Genomic DNA, 27,227 nt, shown 5'->3' with positions numbered 1-27,227 from the left:
AAACTTGCCCTGGCTCAGCTCTTGTCTGGAACTTGCTGTTCCAGCATTTCTAGTCCATATAGCTCCATGCGAATATACTGAGCTCTTCCAGCATGTCCTCGGAGAGAATTCCTATTGCCGACCTACCTGGAGATAACGATGCCTTGCAACATCTGAGGATAGTTTCCCGGAGGGCTGAGCTCCCGTTCAACTGGCTCTCAGCTCTCTCAGTTCAACTGGCTGTAAACTTACGCTAATAAACACAAGTAACAAAATCTACAAATGAGCCAGGCCCCTGATTAGGGCTCCACAAAGTCAAACGACAAGTTTCACCTCAACGCGAGGCAGAGCTTCCTTACACTGAGGACAGCAGAGGCTGCCCGGGAGGCCGTGGAGTCTCTCCCTGGAGCCCCTCAAGCCCCACCCGGACGTGCTCCTGTGCCACCTGCTCCAGGTGACCCTGCCTCGGCACAGGGCTGGGACTGGGGGATCTCCACGAGTCCCTTCCAACCCTAATGACTCTGTGATTTTCCATACGGTGTAAAACATTAATTGAGGTACCCGGTGCTCAGTGAAGAGCTAAAAAGCAAAAGCAGCTGAGGCCTATTGAGTTGTGGCTGGAGTGTAACTACAGGCAGGAGATGGAGCGAGCAGGGGAGAAGGCAGAGCGCTACCGCACGGCGCCAGCTGCGATAAGGAGCAGATCGGCAGCGAGGCAGTTTTCCCTGTGTGTTTTATCACGTGAGGACTCGGATCAGATACTCCGGGCGCAACCCTCGGCCATGACGGCCATCCCAGCCGCCGCGGGGGGTTCTGGGAGCTGTAGTCCGCCCTCGGGGAGGCGGTGGCTTGGGGCGGGATTCCCACAATGCACCTCGCGGCGCTGCCGGGCCGCCCCGCCGTCACGTGACCCGCGAGCCGGGACGAGCCGGCCGCTTCCGCGAGGGTCCGCGCGCGCTCCGGGGGCGGGGCTCCCCAGGTAGGGGCGGGGCCTGCGCGCCGCCGGGGCCGCGGGGTCGGGCTGGGGGCTCCGCTCTCTTCATTCTGTCCTGGGCCTCCGCGGGCATAAAGCGGCGGCGCACGGCTGAGGGGTCTCCTCATGCCGGCAGGCGGCGGCGGGTGGGTCACACCTCCGGTGTGACGGGTGTCGGAGGCGTTTGTTTCCCCGGCGAGGAGGCGCGAGGAGCGCCGGTGGCCGCGCACGGCGCGGGCTGTGTGTGCGGAGCTGGGCAGGGCCCCTCGGAGCTGTAGGAGGAATGACAAGCGTGTCACGGCGGTGACAAGTGTGTGACACCAAGAGCTGTAATAGCAGCACCAACAGCTCGGCTGGGCTGAGGTTCCCCGCAGCAGAGAGGTCCTTTGGCACGGATGGGCACAGCATCCCCGTGCCACAGCACTGCCGGTGTCTGCCGGCCGTGGGCCCGAGCAGTCATAGTGCTTCCAGCCGTAATCCACGGGACAGTGCTTGAGATAGTCTGGATGGAGGTTTTAATTCCTGCCCTTTCTGCTGATGAAGCAGGCCAGGCAGCTCCTCCTAAAAACTGGGTTCAGTTATTCTCAGAAATGAGTGCCTGCTCATCTCTGAAGGAAATACAAGTTTCATTTCCACGAGCTGTCTTTCCACTTGCTTTTGTTGTGAATGCCAGTTTTAATGGATGTTTATCACTTTCTTTTCTTCCCTGTGAAGGGCAAGACATTAGTCTAGATGCAGTAAAGTGGAAGAAATGGAAGAAAGGAAGATCAAGAGGAGGAGCCCCAAATCGTCTTCCAGTCACTCTGCTCAGGTTGCTAATTCCAAGAAAAGCTCAGTGCCAGTCAGTAAAAGTACAGCCTTTTCCAACCCTGCCCCACAGCCTGCCGTACAAAAACCAAAGTTAAAACGGTAAGTCTGAGGCATTTGCATACTTAGAGGGAGTCAGACCAGAAACTTGGCAATGCTAAGACAGTCTAAAGGTTGTTTAGACTGTCTGCGACGGGAGTTTCAGACTTGTGAAAAGTTTTGGTGACGTGTCTTTTAGCAACGTGATTTGTGTTTAATGCAATATAATGGTTATTTTACAGCTAAGGAAGGTGTTTTACACACTTCTTGTAAGCTTAATAATGTTACACAAGGCTGTAGACTCATACTGACAACAGTTTAGCTGAAGCAGGGTATAGCCTGATGTGACTGGTGGAAGACATGAGTTGGGTCAGATTTGGGCATCATATGGGAGATAGTAGAGCCCCAAATGTACAGCTGTGAGCAACAAATAAAATATGCTTACATGACTGTAAGGTTTGAACTGACAAGTACAGCAGGAAATGAAGGACATATATTGAACAGGATGAGCTAGAACTGGAAGTTTCAGGTGTTTTGTGATTGGGGACCTCTCAGTTGGGGCAGTGACTTGTGTAAAGAGAGACATTCAGTTCTTCAGAAAGTACCACGTCAGAATAGTTTGTGTTTTGCTGATGAAATATGTGTTTCAGTTTGAGAACATTAATTTACCTGCATGTTAGAAAATGTGTTTCTTGGCTGTGGCAGACACAGTAGATACATAAACAAAGAAAAATTTTGAAGTGAAAGGTTAGCCGGAGAGAGGCAGCAGAATTTACTGACCTCTTGAGTTTTAGCTGAAGATTAAATACAGAACTGTCAGCATCAGCACAGAGAGTCTGTTTGAAGGATACAGTATTGGCTGATGAATAATGAATTTCTGCCATGTAAAGTCTATACATTTTTCAGGAAAACTATGTTAATACTTAGAGGGAAATATTAGTAAATAGTAATGTGCCATAAATTGGTGGCTTCTGCAGTTGACTGAATTCAAGTCTCAACATTGTCCTGGAATTCACTAGAAATTAATTTCTTGCAGTCCACAAGATTGTCTAGGGAAGAAAATGTCCTTTTTGCTTTAAGTTCTGGCCATTTTTGCACAATCGTTAAACTTACCAAGTAGTGCTAATACAGACAATTGTTTGAACTTTCCTAGCAGGAGAGGTAATTGACATAATAATGTGAGGATGAACAGCTATTGTGATAGTGGAGTGAGAGTATTTAATTAATTTTCATTTCATCTGCAAGAATCCAATGAAGGAAGTTTTCCAAGACCAATAGTGTATTTTATTAAACATCAGAATCACGTAGAAAAAACTGATGATCTGTCTGTTGTGCAAACCATTAAGTCTGAAATTGAAGCAGAACCTAAATTGAGATGTCTGCTCTGAGTTGAACTGGATATGATGATTATTGGACTGCTGGTTGTTTCTGTAGCGTATAGTCTATATGATGTTTATAGCTACAGAAGCTCTTAGGTTGGACAAAGAATTATTAAGAAAGAGAGAATTTATTCCTTACAGAGCATGGGAAGGATAGGGCTGACTATGCTTTAAACCCCATTATCTTCACTAATTAATAAGGCCTCTTTTTTAAGTCTGTGATTTTTTTTTTTTAATATCCCACAGTATTCTAAATTAAAATTTTTAGGCTCATATTTTTTCTCTGGATTGAATTCTGAACAGATTCATTGTAAGGCTGCAGGACAGCCTCCTACTTAAATTGCAATGGGATGCAGCCTGTCTGTCTGGGTCAGAGATGGAACGTGCTCCCTGGTAGCTGTGTGTTTACTTTCCATATTGGTTGTGCATTCATGGGGATTTATAATGGTTAATAATTTTCATCCATGTAGTTTTTTATGGGCACATGGTGCTCTGAATAAATGCTATGTCCAGAGAGAAGTATATGGGCTCTAGGAATTTTGATGGTTTTCTTCAAGGAAGGGCTGTAGAGAATTTTTAGCAATTTGATGTTTGGGCGTGGGCTAGTTTCATTTGGTACATTAGTGAGAGAGTGGTTTTGATGGTGGAATTTACAAGATTGGGATATTATCTGTGGGTTGAAAGGAAGAGCCCTAGGTCTTATGGAAGGTTATCTTCCATAGCTTATAACAGCTGTTTTCCACATGGGTTGCAGTCTGTAGATGTTTGTGACAAGAGGAGAGTATGATTTTTGAGGGGGTTTCTCTCTGGCTTCAATGCTTTTTGGGTGATTTTATGTAGATGATGTCTGCCTGGGGAAGTGGTGGGATCACCATCCCTGGAAAAGTTAAAAAAATGTGAGCATGGCACCAGGGGACGTACGTTAGTGGTGAACATGGCTATGCTGGGTTAATGGATGGACTTGATGATCTTAGAGGTCTTTCCTGTGCTAATGCCCTATGTGTCACTGCTGGGTAATGTTGGCCTACTGTAGGTTACTTAGATGGCCATCACAGATGCGTGGTCCATTGATGACTCCTACTATGAGCAGGAAAGCAGACTGTTGGAATGCTTTATTTTGCAGTATCAAAATGTTGAGATAGCAATGCTATTTTAAAGGCAAGCTGGTCGTCCAGTGTTTATCTTAAAAGCAGTGACTGAAAAATGCTCTATATATTTCCCATTTAATTTTCAAAGCTCAGATGTACACTTCCTTACATTTCAAATTTACAGTGAAATTGAAAGCAGGAGGTAATATTTGTTTTGTTCAACTACTTATTTTTTTAGTGTAATCAAAGAGAAAGCCAAACCTCCAGGAAGTGAAGCAAAAGGGGCACAGGCAGCACCAATCCAGCATTCTTTTCTCACAGATGTGTCAGATGTCCAGGAAATGGAAAGGGGACTTCTGAGTCTCTTGAACGACTTCCACTCTGGCAAACTTCAAGCATTTGGTAAGTGCATGAATTGTGTGTATAAAATAGTTGTTTTTTATAGCTGTACAGTAGTAACATTTGCAAACAAGTGTGCTGCATGGACAGACTGCCAGCTGTCAGTTGGACAATGCCACATGAAATCCACAAAATTAATACTGCATTTTTAAATTACAGTCCCATTGTAAGGTTGTCTGTGTTGTGAGATTATTCATGTGCCATTTCATTATTCCTTCCAGCACAGAAGCACCTTTCCTTAAGATATCAATTAAGTTTAAAACCACTTATTTATGATAGTATAGGAAGAAGTAACTGTATTTAGCATCCAGTTTTGTTGCTATGACCATTTAAGACTATTGGTAATAACTTTTATGAAATTCAATGCAAGTTGCATTTTACCTAGGTTACTCTTCTGTCTTAACTTCTTAGTATGTTTACAGCCTCTGAGTTGGTGGAGGTTTTAGAAGAAACATTACACATTTTTGCTTTCTTTTCTCCTCTGTGCTAAGTAGAAAAATGCATGTGTACTTTTTCAAGTTTAGTGTTAGATCAGAGTCTCAATTCCCCACTGATGTTACAAAAGAACCTGAAAAGTTTATACTATATAAACCATCTGTTCCAAGAAAGCAGCCCTCAGATAAATCAGAATTGGAAAGAAGTTTTATTTTGATTGTGTTTTAAGTTAAAAACCAGGGCCTTTCTGAATCAGAGAAAAATTCAAGACTATAAAAAAAACACCTGCATTTCAAAAAAGCTCTTAGGACATTGAATAGTCCTTGTAAATTCAGCACAACACAACATCAGATGGGGTAACAGAAACTTCAGTAGTGAAACAGTGAAAAATCATTGAGAAAGCAAATGTACTTGTAAATTTGATGTTTAAATTCTCTGATGTAAAAAGCTGCATCTTCATACCTTAATTTTCTCTATTGGGTTTCTTTATATAAAGTTTTTGCTTGTCCTTTTAGGAAATGAGTGTTCCATAGAGCAGATGGAGCACGTGCGGAGCATGCAGGAGAAACTTGCTCGCCTCAATCTGGAGCTCTATGGGGAGATGGAAGAACTCCCTGAAGATAAAAGAAAACTAGCCAGTGATTCCAACCTGGATAGACTGCTGTCAGATGTAAGTACTGGGAAGGCAGAAATCATGGAACTTAGCCTACAGCAAAGCTTAGTTCAGAAAAACACTGCTCCTGTATGTGCAGTGATGTACAGTTGAGGAGAACGTAGCTCTTCAGTGATCTAAGATGTGCCCTGCTTTCCTCTTGGTTTTGAGAAAACACAGGAGTTGTTTTCATTTGTTACAGCTGCTGGTTGCTTTGGGGAGGGGAGCAGGCTGGCTGGAAGCTGCCTGAGCATGTCAGCCTACTTAGGGGCAGCCCATGTACAAGGGAACTGCTACCACTTTCCCTGCGTCCATCCTCCTACGTCTGGGGAAGATGGCACATAACAAGGAATAGAGAGCTATATATTCTACACTTTGCCTAGTGTATTTCCATAAAAACCAGAACTGTTAACATTTTTTTAAATTTCTTGAGATCAGCAGATTTAAACTTAATTTAGCTCGTTGTATAGAATTCAGTGTAGGTTTGATTTAATTTTTGTAATAATACATTTCAGCCCTAACTATTAGTTATTTCCTTCATTGTTTCAATATATTTATTTCAGCATACCAGCATAATTGTTGCAGTTCTTTGACTAACAGAAGTGCCATTTCTTATAATTTCTACATTTATATTGCAGCTAGAAGAACTAAATTCATCTATGTATCCTTTCCCTAAATATTTATTTTGCATTATAATTTCTAACCATAGTCAAATTGCAGTGTGTTTCCCTAGTAACAGTCTTTACAAGTTTCAAATTGCTTCAATGATGCCTTTGTGGTGTTGTTTTTTGATGCAACAAAGAATCAAAGTGCAAATCCAGGTGTTTATTTTGCACATTTCTCTGAGCACTGCATTCTGTCAGTACCTAGAGTTGTAGTTAATTGTGATGCTGTGGTTTTAAATCAGTGTTATAATACAGCAGTTTTTAGGTTCTTCCAATACATAAGTGACTGTATCTTAACCCGTCTAATTACAGGTTGTTTTTTTAATCTGGTGATTTATTTAGCTACGATGTACCACTTGTGTACCATACTGTGTTGTCAGTGGCAAAGCCCATCAGCAGCAGGGTCTTTTTACATGGATGTTATTGAGACATTCTGGAACAAACATCCATAGTAATATTCCTTCAATGATATTCAGAGGCATTGTCTCACTGAAAAGTGAATTCGATTACCTTTGAGTTTTTTTTTCTAGAATCGTGTGGTGTCATTTATCACTGATTGACTGTGGAGAGAGAACTGACCTAATTTTTTATTTCTAGGGTCAGATACTTCAGCAGAGCTTAGGTAACTGAGCAAATGTGTGCTCTTAGCCTGCAGAGAAGATAAAGCTGAATGTCTCAGCTTCTCTTTTACACTGTGCTTTTGATAAGTCAGGATGAGGAGTCAGTGGAGGAGTGTAGCATTCATTTTACTATGCAGTCTGTTTATTTGTCATTACACACTTTGTATGCATTGAGGAGGTGAGCACTAGATTTTGGGGCTTAAGATCCTGCACTGGTATCTACATTCCCTGCATATCCATGGGAAGCTGTTTAAAGCAGACTTCATAAAGAGGACAAGCAGAATGTGATAATAATATGTAATAGTGATAAAAATAATCTGCCATTGCCCTTGATCCACAGGCTAATGCTGGAGGTATGTAATGCTCAAGTCTTACTGAGAAATATGAATGTACTGGTGGGGAACTAGCATAGGAGTCACCAGAACAGAGTTTGTCTGGACAAACTTACTCCAGAGTAAGCAGAGTTTCATGTAACACTACTGTCTCGTTATGCCTTATCTGCATGTGAAAGTGTTATTCCTTAATGATTTGCTTCAGCCAAAAACTACATTTAGCAGATGCTCAAGATATTCCAAATGGTACTACAGGCTGAGAAAGAACATCTTTGTCAATGTGGATTCTCCCAGCTTTGCTTTTGTTTTTCCAGACAATGGAATTAAGAAGAATTATGACTTTGTGTTGTTTGTTTTTTAATTGCACACAACAAAGAATCAGAGTGCAAATCCAGGTGTTTATTTTGCACATTCCTTTGAGCACTGCATTATATCAGGGCTCAGTACCTAGAGTTGTAGTTAATTGTGATGCTGTGCTTTTTATTATTGCCTTACTTAACAGAAAAATTGGAGAAACTCGGAAATATACTTCTTCTGCTTAATGTTCATATGGTTGCAAATGGTACATGTATATAAGTTCATTGGTGTTTCTCCAGTTTTTATGAAGGTAGTGATAATGTTGCCTTTCTGATCATTACATGGACAATCTGCTCACTGTATCTTTAGTGTTTTGCTGATTGGTGATGCCACAGATTAATTTATTGTTAATAAAGTGAAACGTTTTAAATATGTAATGTTTCATTTGCAGAAGGTGCTCTTGGTTTGTCTGTGTTAGGAAGATGAGTTTTAGCATTGTCTGACTGTTCAGAGTTTATGTTTTTACATTACTATGAATAATTATAAAATGTCACCAAATTAACACTAGCATGCATGCTAGCAGTCTACATAAATTAAGTATTGTGAAATTCCAAAATTGGGTAAATAGTTACTGTTCAATAAATCCAGGATATTCAGTCTTGCAGTTACTCTGATATTGTAAAAAGGCTGCTATTAATTGGTATCATCTTTCTGTGCAGAGCCAGAGGGAAAAAAAAAAATCTGTAATAGTGTCGAGTCAGGCTGGTTTTAGATGCAAAATGTCTATCTTGGTCCATCAAACCATGCCTTTGGTTCTAGATTTATTTTATATTCAGTTTTTAGGTAATACATTCAGATTCCACACTGATTGTACACTTACTAAACAAGGAATGGAATTTTTATCCTTCTACCTGAGTACAAAGCACAACTCAGAGCAGGCATGGGGCCAGGGAACGGAATATTCCTTTTGTTCATCTTCAGAGAAGAGGCTCCTTCAGCCGCAAGGTGGACTTTTGGATTGTGCAGCACCAAGCCTGCAGCATGCTGGGGACAGAAGGATCATTTAACCACCAGTGAGTGCTCTGGCTAAGATTCAGCCTCAAATTCCCTGCCTCACCCATCACACAAATCTCCATGATTTACAAACCAGTAGGGATCCCAGTGGTTGTCCCCTAAGGTTGTTCTTGTGCTTTATGCAATTTATCTCCTTAGCTGCCAAGATTCTCTAGGAGTTTGCATGCTGGTAAGTGTACCTAGGAGTCCCTACCTGCAGCTGGGTACGTACTGTGTGGTGTTGTGAAATCCAAAGTCAGCTTAAGAGAACTAGAATATGACAAGCTTCTCACAAAGTGAAGCCAAGGTTGATGTTTGTTCTCCGCACGCACACCTCTGACCAGTAATTGTGCAATTATAATTTCTGCACAACACCTTCTCACATCAGCACTATGCCCTTGTTTCTGGGCTGACTTCTGAACAACAAGCAAAAGAGTAGCATCTCTTAGCCTCATACCAAGTGTGGCAAATGTCCCTAACAGAGCTGCAGTTATACAAACAGAACTGTGTTCTTGCAGCTCACTTGGATGCAGGAGCAGAGCTCTGTGCTCACTAGCAGCTTATTGCCAGCAAGTGCAGTTCATTGCAGCATTGTAATGCACACTCGTCCCAAACCACACTTCTCATCTCATACTTTAAACAGTCTATGTTAGAGGCAGCTCTTTTCCATTTTTGGGCTCTGACATCGAACTGCTTAGGCTTACTATTTCAAACACATTTCAAATCACTTACAAATGTGTTGGATGTCTTGATCTTGTTTCTGTAGCAATTTATGCAAGGACAGAGCATATAATTTGAGATACAGACATAAACAAATAACTTTTCAAGCAGCTGTTTAGAATACATATTTATACATATAAATATTTATAAAAATATACTTTTATAAATATATAGACATATAAAACATAAATAAATATGTATTTAGAATATATATTTAGAATGATACAAGAATTAGCCCTTTTTTCTTCAACTGCTTTAAGCCCACAGGCAATTACAAATTAAAAAGATTGCATTCATTGCAAAAAACTGAGAAATTAAGAAATTCTTTTTCCTTTACCTCCTCCTGGATACAAGTTCTTGTCTTTGACACAGTCCATTAATGGTGGCTACTTATTAACTTCTGGATTCATACAAGAAAATTTCGTAGCAAGACTTTTGAAATAATGAATTCTTATGTGGTAGGTAATGACCTAATCACATTTCTGGGATCCTGCAGGGAAAGAAAAGAAATCTACTGTAAAATATTTGTGGAAAGTCTTTTGTAATTAGAAAAGTAGGTAAGCGGCTGCAGAAAATTTGCTCCTTTTCTGTTATGTTGTTTCCTGAAGAGTTGTATATGGAGATGAAAGTGTATTAACATTAATATATTTACCAGTGTGAGTTCAGGCCAGTGTTGTGGTTTAAAAACTTACACTGATAAATGGGTTTGGTGTTTGGAAGACGGTGCTCCTTGCTGCATCACTGTGGGGAATCTGGGGCACAAGTTACATTTTCCTCTATACTTCCAGTTGAAGGCAACAACACTGGAAGAAACAGATGGGCTGAGTCTATTAATACACGACTTCATGGCTGGTGTCACTGCCAAAATTTGGGGGTTTTCACAATGCAATGACCTAGGCAGCACCAGGCCTGCTGGCATCAGATGGGATTCATCCTTCTCAGTGCAGGAAGTAGCAGGGCTCACTGGCAGAGCTTTAGAATAGATGTGATGGGGGAGTGGGACAGTGCCAGGCTTGTCCCTGGCAAGATGTGGGATGAGATGCAAAGGTCAGAGGGACAGGGTGGTGGCAAAGGTCTGCTTCTCTCAGCTGTGCTGGGCACACTGGAGCACACCTGCAGTCCCAGGGACTTGTCTGGTAGCAGAAGCCAACAGGAAAACATCAAGGAGGAATGTCCAAGAAATTAAGGAGTACTCCTTTGAGAAGGATTGATTCTGCAATGAGACCAGACACTGCAAATTTCTGAATCAGTGAACTTTGCTGAAATAAAGCTTACAAAGAGACTTGTGGCACACATCCAAAAGAGCTGTACATTTCTTTCTCACAAGTTAAAAAAAGAAAAAGTTCATATGTTTTTATTGGTTGATATTAGATATAAATTTTAAATCTTAAAAATTAATCACTGTAATAGACCATAATTTCCCCACTATTTAGAAATACTAATATGATTAATATGAGACCTCCAACTTACAGCTCTTTAATAATATTAAACCAACAAAAACCAGAACATGAAATAAGCAAGAACTATTCCCCCCAAACTGAAAGGCTGGGACAAGAGTGAATGAATGAGTAGTTTGCAAATTACCTGATCACCCTGATGAATGCAATATTGCAGCATCAAGCCAAAATACTAGAACAGATACAGTCTTAACAGTTAAGCAAGTGCTAATACAAGAAATACTTATTCAGAACTCTAAAAATTGCAGTGCTTATGTGGAAGAAAATATGTGCGTGTTAGAACAAAAATCTATGCTATCTTCATAAAAATTTTCATTAAAAATCCTACCTTACAACCCAAATTACATCTGCTTTCAATTTTAGACAGTTCTCACTTTGGATTAATTCAGATCAGGACAGTTTTGAGCTGGGACAGTTGAAATACAACTCCCCTTAAATCAATATGTAAAATTCTTTTCAAGAGAAAAGAGAATCTCACAAGAGAAAAATCTACGTGAAAAGGTATTTGCAAAAAGGAAGTTTTAAAACCTAAAAGGAAATCTGTTCTAAAAAGCTACAGGAAAAAAGGATAAAAAAACACTGACAAAATTGGTAATTTTGATATGAAAAGTTCTGAGACATTATCAATTTTAGCATGTTTTTTTGGTTAGCAAGTTCACTATGTGGTGAAAACCATGGAATCTGTCAAAATTACCAGCCTCTTAATTTTGAAAAAAGTTACGTGAATAATTACTGCTTTTCCACAGAAATGTTCTTGCTTTAATGCTATACTTTATCCTGAAAGGCAAAGTGTAGAGTTAACCAGGGAATATGTTCCTTTTAGGTACTCTCCTACAGCAAAAGGACCTCTGGATTCTTCTATATAATCTCCTGGTTCCTTCTGTTGAGAAGGCAGGTAACCAAGTTCCTTCATGAGGGCAGTGAAAGACAACAGATTGAAGCTCTAGAAGAAAAGTTTGTTATAGACTGAACCACTCTTCTTCCAAAGGCAGGATATGTAACAGAAAAAACAGGTGACATGCTCTAGGTATCACACTTGTGCATTTTCTGATAGAATACAATGAATTACAACTTCCTACAAAATTCCTTTCATCTTTTTCTTGAAATATGCTATTTTCATACCTTGACTAACTCAAGCTATGCAAATAATGTACAAAAGCTCTTAGTAGACTGCTGAATTTCACAGCATTCTAATGAAACACACACCTAAGTTAATGCAGAGATTCCCAAAGTATTTCCTTTGACTTATGCAGAGAAATCATGTATTGCTGAAGCTCCTTACTATACAAAAATTTCTTGCTAAGTGTGACACAGCCAGTGGAGATGCTAGGTCTTCAGAAGCCCTTAGGTGAGTGTTCACCGCAGCTGTTGTAATGCTTATTCCACTTTCTGCTCTCCAGCTGTCAGGAAAAGAATTGATTTTCAAAATGAAATCAATTTATTTTCTCAATATGCAACCAGTCTTTCAAATGCTAGTGTTCCTTACTTGCCTTTTGGCTGGATACAAAAAACAGAAGACTGCCCTGATCCAGAGTGCCATTTCTTACAATGAACATGTTCCACCCCATGGACCATCCCCTCCTCTGTCAGTTCAAATGCAGCCTTACTTGAGCCAAAGAAAGAAAAGCAATCAGACTTCTGAGGTGAAGTGACAGGACACAAAAGGCACCACTGCAGCTCTAAGGGATACACCAAGGAGTGTAGGTGCACTGCAGAGTATGATGTATCTCCCAGCTCTGTGAGCTCCTCCACAGATTGGGAAAAAATACAGCCACATATGGTTTAACAGCAGTATTGCCAAAATTTGGGTTTCCATCAACATACCACTCAAAGTCAGCTTAAATTGCTTTTACTATTCATGATGTTTTGGTAATTTCATAGGCCTCTCATAAACAAGACCAGTCAAAACAGAGTAATTTCAGCTGCTTCCAGATTAAATGCATCTGTAAGAGTGGAAGTGTCAAGAATATATTCTACCAGAGATAAAATAGAATTCATGTAGCTTTCTGTAGCCCAGTATGCTGATGAAGTGTGATAAACAGTACTGAGTCTTCTTAAAGCTTTGGATTTAAACTGTAAGATTACAAACTTCGTACTTCATAGTCACAATTCCAATTTTTTTAGTATTATAACTAAACAAAGGCTGTTTGGACAATAATTTAAATGCAAGACATTGGATACCTATATACCAGTAGGCTGGACAAAGTACTCTGAAATTGCTTTGAAACACACTCAGTGTACAACCAGGTGCAACTAGTGTACAATCAGTATATATACTTTATGTACACATAATGTATAATCCACCTTCAAAGCAAATATTGCTTCTTTAAAGCCCATTTTGCCAATTAAAAGAAATATACCAAAAGGGAAATTACACAGGAAATCAGCTTTCCTCCTCCACATCCCCAAACAAAAGCAATTAATTCAAAGACTCCTGTGAAGTTTGTCTTTTGCTTGTGTACTAACTATCAGGACAACCCTGTATTGTCTCATTTGGTTACTGGTATACAGACATTAACATCTTTCCTATACAATTCCTAGCTCATTGTTAAGACTATTAAGAGAACACAGCATTTAATTTTTTTTTATTATTAGATAATAAAGTCCTTGGTATTCATGTGTTTTCCTCTAGGCAGCTAAATGATTAGGACATCAATATACAGGGCAAGACAAGCATGCTGCATAACCATGCAAATATTCAAAATACACAAGTTATTTTTTCATCTTCCCCAGAGTAGGAACTGCATTGTTATTGCTCACTTGGAAGTAATGTGCTTTTGCAACACATTACAATTTCATGAAACTACACTCTACTAGAAACTGACTAAAATGTGCTGGGAGTATGACTTACTATTTTTTACTGTTTTAGAAAAAAGTGATTAAGGCTAGGCCACCCATAAAGTGACATTTAGAGACAAACTGCACAGCTGAAACCAGAAGAGTAATTCTCAATTCTGCCCTAAATGTAGAGAAACACAGCACACCCCATCCATAAGGGACAGAGACATGTCACACAAGAAACAATGCTGCAAATTTATTTTCTTTAGTTTTAAGTTTTCATAACCTCAACTTTGTTTATCCCACATAAGACATTTTCATTAATATGAGATCATCTAGTTCATCACAATTGCAAGGAAAATGAGGTGCACGTGAAGTACAAAAAAAAAATTGAAAATACTTGCTTACATTGGATAGATTTAGCATACTGCTCAAAACAAAGTGGCTTTTCAGCTTTTTACCTTTGCATTTTGTAAATCTTCTCTGCAGTCCAAAGACAGGCAATGAATGGAGAAAAAAGCAACTCCAAAGCAGGTGGAATGGAGAAAGAGGCACATTATTAGGAGACACAAAAGAAACACAAATCTAGCGAGAGGAGAGACTCTTCCAATGACAAAGTCCAAAGAAAAACATTTTCCAGGTGTTTCAGAAAGGCCTGCTGCTGTCCATCCATCCCATCTGGGTGTCCATGAATCACACTCCATACTATTTAGTAGTCTACATTTATATTTGCAATAGAGAGAGCACCTCTTTTGTACTGTACATAATTCCTTGCCCCAAAGAGCTTACAATCTAAATTCATAAAAAAGAATGCATCAAGTAGCTGGATCAAGATCAAAGAAATGGAGATAATTTTATAAGGGATTAAAGTTGGGTTACATTACTAAGTGAGGTAACTTCTGAACATCATTGGCAGTGATGTTCTTAAGACATTAAGTAGTTTTTCAGTTAGAACGTCTTCTGATCATGAAAAACTGGTTTAAAATGTACAGAATGATGCATTAAAAGTAATCAAAAAAAATTCTTAAAAATAGGCTTGTTGGCAAAACACATAAATGTTCAGACTGCTGACGTTTTTCACTTGAGACACTAACTTGTCATTCTACCAGGAAGATATGGATGTTAGAGAAATTCATATGTACATGTAACATTTGAATGTAAAAGGCTTTTTACATTTAAGCTTAAAATGTTAAATTCTGATTTAAGAATCCTGTTGCTATAAACATAGGCTCAATACTTAAATATTAATATGAAAATAGTACTATTTAAAAATGTATTTTAAACTTTAAAATAAACTATGGACAAGATACAGTTGGTTCAAAAGATCAACATTCTTTAACTGCAGTGACTCACTTTTCCCACTTTTTAAAAAAGGGAAAAACTTTTTCCCAGTCTGTTCCTGCTACTTGTCAGTTATAATAGAAGTGATCGGTTCATCAACTTTAAAGTTTTTTACTTTTCTTTGAGAGAGTATTTTGTTTTTGCTGGGTTTTTCTTCACATTTCCCTATTCATATATAATTTTCTCAAGTCAAAGGCTTGCACTCTATATATAATTTATATGTCACCTTTGTGCCCATTTAGCTATCATTTCTTAATCCCTTTACATGCAAATAGAAACTACCATTTTTCATGCAACTATGACAACCTTTCATACCAGAGAATTTTGCTTTGGATTATATACATAAACCATCTGCAACACTTCCATAACATCTAAAAAAATGCTGGAATACTTATAGTAGTTACAATTCACCACAATTACCCAGTCTGTTTATGATAACCAAAAAGAGAAATACTTGTTTTTCACTGTAACAGCATAACCAGTGGTAAATCTATCTATCTATCCTTTTGCAACAAAAGCAGATGTTCAGAGAATTTCATTTATGCACAGAAGTGAGACAGTGATGTTAAGGACTGCTAAAAGACGATTTATCTTGAGTTTTTAAAGGAATTTTCAAGGAAATCAAACCAGATATTAAGCCTAAAAGAACTATAAATGTATTTGATCCAAGTCAATACTAACATTTACTTTTTAGAAATTACATTTGTATTAAATTTTTTATAGGAGGATACAAAAGGAGTATAGCCACAGATTACCAAGAGAACCACCTCTGATCAACAGCTAAAAATGAGAGAAGAAAACGGCCAAAAGATCACAATCAGTCACTTCTTGTACATGCCACAAAATTACAAAAAATTACCTGCAAACCTGTAATAAAACCCTCCCCCTTATCTGAATGAATTTAAATTCCCAGGTAAAGATGAATCAACAAAATTAAAATATTGTGCTGTTTTATTGGTGTAAAAATCACACAATTGCTAGTTCTGATTCTGCAGAGATACATCCATGCAGTTAAACATCTATGATCCCACAGCCAGAAGAAGCCATTAAATAGAATATCTGCTGTTAGTCAGCAATTAATGCAAATTTACATATGAGATCAAAATGTGTGTATCGTACAATATACAACAAATCCTAATACAGTACATCAACCTGAAGAGCAAGATACACTCAAGGAACTCTGTTAATAGTGAAGCCTGTCTAAATGCCAGAGAAGTAAGGCCTGGAAACAAGATGACAGAAGGTACCCCAGAATTCCTAAGAAGCAAAACTGTTCATTTTTTGTTTTATTAATTTTTTTTTTTTTTTTGCTGGGAATTAGAAGTTTATAGAGGTATTGACACATTACTTGACAATACAATTTGTTATAGTGAAGACTGGTGGATGTGATCTGCTATTAAAAGGTAACATGTGAGACATGCAATTACAGGTGGTGCTTAGATAATGTGCAATTAATGTTTGAGACCTACACCCAACTCTTTTCACAAAAGGGAGAACTAAAGAAGACCTGTTTGACAGACTACCAATTGTGCCATAAATGTTTCTATGAATCAGGACCATGAATGGATAAAATGTGAACACCTGGCAATCTGTGGTTACATACTCTATAATGTATGCCACAAAAATCACAAAATCCAATCCAGTTGATATGGCAAACAGCCTGCAACTCTCCCAACCTGAGTAAGCTGGGCAATTGCAAAGAGGCAGGCTTTCCAGAATTGTGAACAACTTTCCAATTGTGAAAGGCAGCTTGGGAAGTAACACTGGCTGATGACAAATTAGTAGTTTGTCTCTTTTCTGGCACAATAAAATAAATGCCATAGTGAATGAAGAGTTTATGTGCTTAAAGGTTAAAACTGACTGATTAGCAACCCTCTTCTGCGAAGATGTTTCAACAGGAAAACAAAAATCACAAAAAAATTCCAGTTGGAAATTTTGGCGACAAACTCTGCAAACTCAAGTCTAACAAAGATCACGGATGCCCACAGAAGAAGATGTGAGAGGCAGTGTCACATTCAAGGAAAAAGTAGCTTGTTTTTTTTTCTCTTTGTACTGAAATTAAAATCCTTAAAATGCAAAAGTGAACGAATTGACAAAACAGAACCACAACATTTAATGTAGAATAGAGTGCACTGAGCTAGATGCATGGATATTTAAATAGGCCTTGAAACCAATACCCCTTTCAAAATTAGTAAATTCACAGTTAACGGCAGTAGGCTTAGAGGTGAGAGAAGGGTCGAAGTTGTTCCAGTTGGACTTCCAGGGAGATTCTCTCTTCAAGAACATCCTACAAAAGAAAGATTTTCTATTGACAGTCCACAGAGAATGAGTACTGAAAACTTCTTCATGCAATCAAAATCTGCTTCAGTTTGATACCTAACTTATATTCTAGGATCTTGGTAACTCTTCCCAGAAAATGAATAGCAGGTGATGCCATTGAGTACTTTTTCCTTTCTTTCAAATCACCCAAACTCAAATTTTTAACCAACTATAATATTTTCAAATGAAGTCTGAAATGTTAAGGGGGTAAGCTCTCACCTAAATTAAGAGTATTGGAAACTCACAATTTTTTCCCCCAGATTTTCCTCTTATGTGAATTTTATGAACCTTGACTCTCATTAATAGTAACAAGTGAAATTCAGGCTTGAGTTTTTAAAATTACATAACTTCAATTCTAGACAATATCTTATTAATTCATGTTTTCATTTAAGATTTTTTAAAAAAATTATCTTCATAGTTAAAATTAGATATCTTAGGCAAGAAAGATGGCAGGTGAAAGACATTTAAGCTGATGGCTACAGATAGCTCTAAAACCATGACAGCTGACCTAGATAAACAAATGACTATTGTTGCACTAATAATTAAACTGCAAGTTCTGTAATTCAGATTTTGGCATTTGTTTAAAAATATTAATAATTGATAATTTTATTATGATTTTAAGGCTTCTTTTTCCTTCAGAAGAACACAAACCACTTCAGCTGCTCTTCTCCATACTACTTTTGAAGTATGTAACTTAGTATTAACAATATGAGGTAAAATTTTAGTGTAGCTAAAAGCAAATCAATACATCGAAAAATAGGCACTGTAGTAGCAAAAGTTTGATTTGTAATTTCACAAAGCTTGTCACAAATAGGTATATTGTATGATCTACAAAAATAGCTAAATATTTAATATCACTATCCTCTACTACATTTATCATTGAATTTCAGAGATGCCTGTTACTGTGCACCACTAACATCTTGCTCTCTGAAGCTCTTCTCTTACACAAAGACTAAGGAATTACCTTTAGTTGCTGCTGTAGTTCACTGTTCAATCTGGCCAAAACAGTGTTGGTTTCCTTGTTACGTCTGATTGATGCCTGAATTGCCTTCTTGTCTTTCCCCACTGATCTGAGAATATATTAGAAATACTGTAATAAGCAATTTGGCCACTTATCTGAACATCTCACTTATAGTCCCTCTTCTTTAAGTGAGCAGAATCCTCTTTTCAATTTTTTTTTTACTTGTAACATTGTTAATTTTTCCCATTTCTGGCTTGATTAACCACATTTGTTTGCATGGAAACACAGATATATACCTTTCATATATGCATACATAGTTGGTTTCAATCAAAGAGCATGCAGCATATTTTAAAAACTTGTCATTATCAACTTTCTGAAGGCCCAACACAGTGAACCACATTCTTCACCTCAAAGTGACTACTGCAATAGATTACTTTTATGCTAAGACACACAGACTGCACATTTTGGACTGTTCATAGCAACCATTTAAAATTAAACACTACATCTCAATACTTCCACCACCTTTGTTCAACATGCTTGCAGAAGTTAAAAAGAGTTCATACTCAAAAATTCAAAGTCTCTTAAAAGCCTTCCAGTAGTAGAGGCTTTGGGATGATCTTCTTTAAAAACCATAAACTTCTTAAATTGTGGAATTAATCTAAATTAAACACACTGAAATTGTTTGCAACTCCTGGAACAGAAAGTGTGTACACTGTTTAAATGTAAACTTTCCAGTAACAGATGTATTTATATACTTCTTGGGTTACCTAGGAATAGATGGCTGTGAAGCAAGAACAGCAGCTATGACACCTGTTTTCTGTGTATGTTCCTCAGCTTCAGGTCTTAGCTCATCTTCTGATTTTAATCTTCTACGAATAGGCTTCGGTGGTGGAGCAAGTGGGGTAGTGCCTTTACCCTGAAGAGGGAAACAGCCTATTAATTCTCTGAAATGACATTTTATTTGGATTATAACTTGGAAGCTTGTGTTTCATATTCAGCTACCGAGACAAGTGAATTTACAACCCATCAGGTATTTTCTGATGGACATCTATCTGCATTCTCATCTGGAAAAAACCTGAAGTACTAAATCTTACCATGTGGTGAAAGGCTAGTAAGTTGCTACACACTGACAAAGAACTGTGCAAGCAGAAATGCCACAGTACAACTGAGTGCTGTAAACACACAGCAATGCAGAGCACACTTTCCCCCAGTAATTAAATATTTATAACCAAATAAAAAGCTACTGTTAATAAAGTTCTGCACTAAACATTTTGATATGTTTCAAAAATTTTAAAACTTACAAGTATCTTTTCTGTTGTCTCAAGAATAAATCTAATCATCATCTGCTGCAAAAATTCACCACACACATGCCTATTTGAAGCACCTACTGGGCCTAAGAAAACTGGGTTCAAGCAGACATGTATAAAGCTGCTGTTGAAAGTCAAAACAAACATTTAACTTCATATCCATCAGACAACTGCGCTTTGTTCCAAGGGTGCTTTGCATACCGCACTACTGGGGACATTTGCAGGTGTTTTGTCTTCAACTCTTCCATCTGCTTTGGCAACTCTAAGAGAACTTGCAGAATCAGAGGGCTTTTCCACCTGAAGGAATATAAACTATATTTAGAAATCTACCTTTTAACATATACTTCATTTGGCAATGAGTGGAATAAAAACAAGTGTGCTGTGTTCTGATACATGAATGCAGTTAACACCTAAAATTCTAGTTCAATTCTCATTTAGAAACAAGTCCAATGTCATGAGGCACTGTATAGTACAAAAAAGCCGTGGCCTGATCACAAACTGCTATAGCTGTTTCTACTATTACAGTACCACCATTATCTGTCACTGCCAAAGGTTAATCCCTCCAGTGGAACACAATGTGACTGTTCCCCATCCACCTCAATGCAAAAAAATCAGCAGGCTTAATTTAAGCTGTTTTCAGTGGCAGCTTAAGCTACCGTAGTTGGTTTTGCAATGAGGTACATGGAGAGTGCTCAAATGGGTCTATGTCACTGACCTTCCTGAACAAGTGAAGCAAGACCATGCTGCTGACAGCTGGGAAAACTTTAAAGCACCACAGTGACTTCTGCAGAGGATGCAGAAGTGTTCCAGAGAACTTATAATTTGGATAAAAGCTACAAATTATCAAAGGAGAACATGAAGTAGTTTCTGCAATAGCAACTAGCTATGACAGTAATACTAAAGCTTCCAAACTTTCAAGTCTTATGTCTGTAGTAGGAAACAAGTTTTTGTAAACATCTTTAATGATAGAAGGATGCCAGAGCTTTATTCACTTCAGCTGTTTGTCCAATGATTTTGAAGAAAAGCAAATTAATGGATTTTTAGCAGATGTTTACAATCCAATACATGATAGTCATCTTCTTTATTAAGGCATATCTTTTTTAAGACATGATTTAAAAATTACCAGCAAGTCATTTGGAATGCTGGCAAGAATGAGCAAAGAAAAGTTTTGCCTGTGCCAAGTCTCAATGCACCAATACAATTACATTTGTGCCCATGTATGCTAGTAAGCACAAAAATCTTTTAAATTACAATCACGGGCTGAGACGAAAAGAATTCCTTCTGCCTAGGTGTTTGGCAATTACTAAATAAGTGCAGCAGAGTGCAATGTAATTATTTTCTAGCAATGGACTGAGAAATCATAAAAAAAAACCAAAACAGAACAAAAAAACAACACACCACTGACAGAGGACAGCAAAAATAGGTTTTAACAAAGCCTCCCAAGTGTTGGTGGTATTAAAGCAATTGACAAGATCTTACTTCCTACTTACCTGCAAGGCTTCCGAGTGTGTTTCAATTTCATCGTCTTCCTCTTTGTTTACACCTGAAACAGCAAATGCCTCAAACTGGCTGAAGTCTGCAAAATTTGGCTGTTCTGGTATTTGTTGAGGTGAGGTACTGGTATGAGCTATTAGGCCATCAGCATCCACTGATCGATGCACATGAGGACCTGTGCCCTGCAATAAAATAACAAAAACATTTAGGGACAGAATGTTTAGGATCATTTGCCTTTTTAGTGGACAAAAATTTATGTCCTATCAGTAGACAATGTGCATCTCATGCAAGACATGCATGCAGAAATATTTAAGAGAAAGGAAGTTCAGATACGCTATTATCCAGAGAATAAGACCCTTCAGGAATGTAATGTAGCACTAGCTAGACTAATTGAACAATAGATATTTCTGCTGTGACAGGGCCACTAGACTTTTAGTCTAGTTTCATAGGGAAACATGCTTATGTAATCACTGTGTGGAATATGTCTGTCCCTGTAAGCTCCCTTCATCCCTTCAGATAATTTCTGAATACTTGTAGATGATTTCTGAATTAATGACTGACTTAAATTGCTGGTAACTCAGATTCTAACAAGTAGCTGCTGGTGAGAAACCACTGAAAACCAGTTTTATCTGTCCCACGTCAGATCTGCACAGCAGTTGAAGGATTCAGCTGGCTGAGACAAAGAAAAAACTTTCTCAAGATGTGCTTTCTACCAAAGCAGCTAACTAGTATTACTCAGACTACAACTGCAAAGATCACCAAGTGTGTGACAAGTGAAGAAGTGGAATCACTCCTTTTGACGGCAGGCATATTACATAAAGCTCTACCCTGCGCCAGACAAATGGAAGACAAACCCTTATTTTGCAAAACTTTGGAAAATGGCTCTCACAGTCTTTATTATGGCCTATGCACTACACAGGAATAGATAATGAAATGTGAAAGGATAACTTTTCTCTCCCACAATTCAGAGCTCCAGAGCCACTCATTCCTTCTCAATATCTGCCTTAATACCTACCCATGGTTCCACTAGAAGCATTTTTTTATTCAGGAAATACTAAAAATTGGCTATAGTATAGGTTTTGCCATCATTTACATCCCGGCACTTTCAAAAATACATCAAGCAATGATACTAATTTTAGAGATATTTAAAAATTCAGTTACATAAAAATAATGCACCGAGTTAGAATATGATTTTTCAGAAGTGACATCACCTGTGAAGGCTGTGGTCTTGGAGGCACTGCAGGGGGATAGGCAACAACTCCAGCCTGTTGCTGTCCTGTAAAAGAGGCACCACATTTGGCCAAGATTGTTACTTTGTACATTATGATGCTATCAAATTTTCTTCAGTGTCAACATGAAGAAATGCTGAACCTGTCACATTTGGGCTCATAATTGTAATGTCACCTCCTTTCAAACTGACAAACAGTCAAAACTAGGATTAATCAGATCATGGATCTCATACAGACATGGCCATACTCACCTGGTTTTAGTATCTTAAGTATTTTTAATACTCATTATAAGCTCTTAGTATTTTCTCATACTTTGTGATCCTGAATTTAAAAGTACTGACAAGTCAGAAGTCCAATACAACTCCTCAAGTAGAGCAGCAGAAGTGACCTTTAATCATTTCCTCTGAAGTCAAATACTAAATACCCATCTTTAATACATGTGATTCCAAAAAGACTCCCCTCGAAAATTTACTGGCAGATGCAATCCATTCTATATGACCAAATATTGATGCGGGTATAAACCAAAATATTCTTTCCTGACTTTGCTTCCCACATTAATCCAAAAAACTACAAAGCCAGAATTCAAAATTTATTTTTCTATTAGCTACTTAAGTGCAATATAAATTTTAATACAAACAATACAGAAAGAAAGACAACATTTGTAACTTTTTTTATTCAGAAGTGGTGTTTTAAAAACCAACAGTGTCTGCTTCAGGAAATACATGTGCTGAAAAATAATATATGGTCAGAACAAAGCATATCTACCTGGGGTAACTGAAAAGGATCTGTTCATATCTAAAGATGATGACCGAGAATGAGAAGCATGAGGCCTTGGAGGGGGTGGTGGTGGTGCAGTGTTATCTGGAGATGTTCCTGAATGTGATCTGCAAAATACATAAGCTTCTGTAGTGATTTTAGGTGGCAACAGAACCAAAAATCAAAAGTTTATCAAAGCATGCAGTTAAAAAACCAAGTTTGATAGAGGCAAAACCCCCTGATTGCCATTGATTTTCAAATTGCCAAATTAGTTTTAAACTTCCAGTATTCTTTGATTTTACAATTGTTTTTATATTTCCATTTACTTAAATATCCCTTATCCAAATTATTCTTATATTACCACATGCAATTTATCTTTGGGAAATCAACAGCTTGATGCATATCCCAAACCATAAATAGTTTTCAGGAATAGAGAATGCTAAATATGGCAATTCCATCCAAGTGGTAGTCACTGTAATTTTTAAGACATAGTCAACAACCTGTTTAGGTTAAATGGGGTAAGTTCAATTTCATTAAAGAAGAATATTTGGTTTCTATTAGACCTGCCTTTATGTATATTGAAGTATCTCAGTGTATGAGACAGCAATTTAATTCTCTGCCTGAAATTTTCCAAATCTATACACTTGGCAGAATCTTCAGAAATTTTGACTCATTCTTAGATAGGATCACCATCTAGTGGATACCTGTTGCAAATTCATGGAGAAACACATGCAGAAAGGACAGAAGGATAAATTACTGCACTAAGTGCCATTTAAGTGGGATTTATTGTATATAGAATTTCTGTACAACTTCCTTTTAAAACAAGTTTGCAGAAGCTTCCTAACTAGTCTAATTTGAACAAGACAGATTTACTGAATCACTGACATGAATACAGCTGCTTTTATATTCAACTCATGATAAAATCTTTTCTATGACTGACCTCTGCAACATTCTTCTATAATTATCATAAGATGTAAACTAGGAGACGTAAAGGGTACCCAAGTTTCACACGAAACCTGGAATTCCTAGATGTTTAAGTCCAGACAGAAAACTGAGTTATTACAATAATATTATATTATAAGTTAGTTACAATTAATATATTCTCTATGACAATGCTTCTGTACCAGTGTGTTAACTCTCCAGCTGATGAAATTAAAATCTAAATATGCTGACTCCTTGGGTCATCCCTCTAGCTAGTAAAGTGAAAAAACCACAAGCAGAATTAAAAATGGGAGAACTTAGTTTAAGGAGAATTCCAAAGTATCATTATCCGACACAGCCTTGTCAGTTTTTACTTTTGAAAATACAAAAATGTAATCTTGACTAACGGTAGGATTAAGGACAATGTCATCTCTATACAAAATTACAATTAGTAAAAGAGATGCCAGTGGAAGGAAGTAAAAGAGTAAGTGGAACAACATATTTCCTGTGTGCATACTGCCACAACTTCCAGGTCATGGACAGAAGCTCCCTGTGCCATAATGTGGGAACTCATCAGAAAGCTTCACTCATCTACACAAGTTCAGCAAGAGAATCTAACCCAAAGTCAAAGAGTAAAAGAACATGTTGAAACCATAATGTTGATAGTGCAAAAACACACATAAAAGCATGACAGAATCACATTTTCCATTAAGTAACAATGGAGGAGAGAATCTTTCAAGTTGCTGTACTGACAGGAAAATGGAAATTTTTCTTTGCTATTGAAGTCACCCTGATTATTTTTGTTTTGAAACTTACCTCTGAAACTGATTGTAAGATGGTTAATGGCATAGCTGGTTTTAATCCTATTCAAGCAGATTTAATGGGAACAATTAGCACCAGCTAGTACAGCACATTCTCTTATGTGAAATGATGCCGTTGTTGGTTTTGTGCTTGCCTAGCTTTCTCCAATCCCTTAATTTACACTCAGACTATGACTGCCCTTTATTTTATATAAGTCCATTATTAAAAGAAACTGAGTTACTGCCATGGTATTTCTAATTTGTGCTCAATTCTTCTTTTAGGCTACAGTGTCATAAAGTTTTTTTCCAATAACATCTAATAGATATTTTTAAAAATACAAAAAATTGGTTTCAAGTAACAGCATGGTCTCATGTTCTTACATTCCCTTGTGTTTAAAGTGAAAATATTAAGATTCCAACTGAACATGGAGCTTCACATGGAACACTTGGCTGGCCAGTCTCAAATTTTTAGACAGCTTCCTTTTTTAAATTTTTACTTTACACATTAACAAAAGCAACATACATTGTTAATGCATTAGAAAACCTACTGTTTCCAGATTCCTGAGTGTTAAAGTTAGGAATCTATTTCATCATTTTATAAGCTAGATGTCAATTAACCAGGAGCTAAGAGCAGGCTTCTTTAAACACCTTTTTTCAGTTACTACTCTACTGACCGTTGCCGTGTTACAGCATTTCCGATTTGCTCTGGATCTGAAGTGTAAGAGTCCGAACTGCTGTAACCATCTGCTGGGAAAAGAAAATGCAGTTTCATATTTGCTTGGCATCATTAGCATACCCTAACAGACAGACGTCACAAATAATTTCAAATATCCAATTTCTTTTGTTAAAAATAAGTCTATGCCCTTGTATTACTTCCCTGTAAGGTATCATCTGGTCAGGATTCAAAATCCTCAAGTCTGAATAACTGAAGGACGCAATACAAACCAACTCCACTCACCCAACACTATCAGTTGCTGCTTACTAGTGGCATGTACTGAAGAATAAACAATGACAGTAATGTTGTATTTAAAATACAAAACCTAAGTTCTATAAACTGTAATTTTTAAACACTTGACATTCCATCACTTCAACAATTCAGTGAACAAGAGTAAGGGACATCGAAGGGAAAAAAGCAAAGGGTAGGATATGCCTGATTTTAGAAGTGCTGAAGGATTGTCACCAACCAGAAAAAGGAAAGAGTACGTGCAGTACACAGATCAACGCAGTTGCTTTGCTACTACTGTAACTTCTGTACCTCCAAGGCTGGTGGTCAACCTTGTTTTGGTCTAAATATTTTTTTAAAACTTTCAGCTTTTGATTAAGGGAACATACAGAACCATAAGATACTGTTAAAGCATCATAGACAGATTTTAAGGACACCCTTACTCATAGAAGCTCTGCAAAGTTTGAGGGCTTTTTCCCCCAGAAATGAGGAACCTCACAAAAGTCACAAGATTTATATGGAATGAATGTAGATAGAAAAATTGGCCTCCGGATAATTTATCACAAACAATTACTCTAGAGCACCAGGTAAATCAAAGTTCAAGATGGAAGTCAGTGGAGCAAAGGGACTCAGTTGATTTGTTACCAGCGAAGAGGAAAACCCTACTCAAAAACATGAAATTTTTTCTCAATTACCCGCTCTCAAAGGAGTACTTTAACCTAGGACACTGAAGTTTTCAAAGGTAGTAAGACTCATCAACCAGACCTCAAAAATGAGGCACATTCTTATCTATTACATTTTTTATATCTTTTCTCCTTAACACTGCAGGTACTACACAGTGCTTATCTCTTACACTGCAATGTGGTTTGTTTTATTTCTCTATGTTCTTCCTCTGAGAGCAAAACACTTCATCAAAAGATTAAGCTACACTCGGGTAAGAAAAAGGGAGCACCAAAAGGCTCTTGAACTTAGATCCAGTGTAGAGTAGTAGTTCCACATTAAAAGATGATGTTTGCTCGTTCTTTTGCATCAGAAAACTTGTTAGTAAAAACATAACTCTGCTTGAAAAGTAAAATTCAGGCATGGTCAGGACACTAGTTAGAATCAAGAATGCCACTCTCATCTGACAGAGTTCACAACAAAAGCAGAACACATTGCAAGATGTTACTTTCTGAACTCTTCCTGTATTACAAACCAATCAAAACACTTCTGGCCTTAATAATGCAAAGGATTTAAAATAACGAGTTCCTTAAACTTCAATTGTTACTGAAGAACAGTTCCCAACATGAAGAAAACAGCAAAGAAAAAAAGAATCTCAGAAAGACTCCAGAGATGTATTAAGGCTACATATAATTTTGGACCTCTCTCAATATTAGAGAAATGGACAAATCAAAATAATGCAACATGCTTTGGACACAGGAGATACTGGAAATTAAAAAGGCTATTAGAAGGAAATAAACAGTTGAAAAGCTGTACTAAAAGT

The 27,227-nt window shown here is 37.8% G+C and overlaps 2 protein-coding genes across 32 annotated transcripts in view; one reads left to right on the top strand and one right to left on the bottom strand.

The window, feature by feature from the left end:
* Positions 1-830: 830 nt before the first annotated feature.
* On the top strand, positions 831-8,098 carry CCDC28A (coiled-coil domain containing 28A). Of its 4 annotated transcripts, none has more exons than XM_056488698.1 (6): positions 831-958; positions 1,667-1,861; positions 4,504-4,667; positions 5,615-5,769; positions 6,390-6,412; positions 7,574-8,098. In XM_056488698.1, exons 2-6 carry the CDS (start codon positions 1,704-1,706, stop codon positions 7,626-7,628), a joined length of 555 nt encoding a protein of 184 aa, XP_056344673.1. In that variant the 5' UTR covers positions 831-958; positions 1,667-1,703; the 3' UTR covers positions 7,629-8,098. The 4 variants fall into 4 exon arrangements, with proteins under 4 accessions (XP_056344673.1, XP_056344674.1, XP_056344675.1 ...); XM_056488699.1 differs by having other exon boundaries at positions 949-1,098; XM_056488700.1 differs by lacking the exon at positions 831-958 and adding an exon at positions 963-1,262.
* Positions 8,099-15,947: 7,849 nt separating this feature from the next.
* REPS1 (RALBP1 associated Eps domain containing 1) overlaps positions 15,948-27,227 on the bottom strand; it is a 60,578-nt gene continuing 49,298 nt past the window's right edge. For 14 of the 28 annotated variants that reach the window (XM_056488680.1, XM_056488687.1, XM_056488668.1 and 11 more), the window contains 8 exons: positions 25,476-25,548; positions 23,090-23,208; positions 22,307-22,371; positions 21,092-21,277; positions 19,803-19,898; positions 19,062-19,210; positions 18,298-18,403; positions 15,948-17,301 (listed from right to left, as the gene is read on the bottom strand). In XM_056488680.1, coding sequence (XP_056344655.1) covers positions 17,233-17,301; positions 18,298-18,403; positions 19,062-19,210; positions 19,803-19,898; positions 21,092-21,277; positions 22,307-22,371; positions 23,090-23,208; positions 25,476-25,548 — 863 coding nt within the window. In that variant the 3' untranslated portion in view covers positions 15,948-17,232. Of the gene's footprint in view, positions 17,302-18,297; positions 18,404-19,061; positions 19,211-19,802; positions 19,899-21,091; positions 21,278-22,306; positions 22,372-23,089; positions 23,209-25,475; positions 25,549-27,227 lie in introns of those variants that run through there. The other 14 variants (XM_056488688.1, XM_056488670.1, XM_056488676.1 and 11 more) reach the window with 2 other exon arrangements.

This window comes from Oenanthe melanoleuca, chromosome 3, assembly GCF_029582105.1.
Source record: "Oenanthe melanoleuca isolate GR-GAL-2019-014 chromosome 3, OMel1.0, whole genome shotgun sequence".
Classification (NCBI taxonomy): Eukaryota; Metazoa; Chordata; class Aves; order Passeriformes; family Muscicapidae; genus Oenanthe; species Oenanthe melanoleuca.
Note: the sequence above shows the minus strand (reverse complement) of the source record. Positions and strands in the feature narration are given on the sequence as shown.

Excerpts from the sequence above, each read along its gene's own strand:
- CCDC28A (XM_056488698.1), top strand. The coding sequence starts at position 1,704 with ATGGAAGAAAGGAAGATCAAGAGGAGGAGCCCCAAATCGTCTTCCAGT. Across the intron at positions 4,668-5,614 it reads TGGCAAACTTCAAGCATTTG|GAAATGAGTGTTCCATAGAG; the intron begins GTAAGTGCATGA and ends TTGTCCTTTTAG. Across the intron at positions 6,413-7,573 it reads GAAGAACTAAATTCATCTAT|CCAAAAACTACATTTAGCAG; the intron begins GTATCCTTTCCC and ends GATTTGCTTCAG.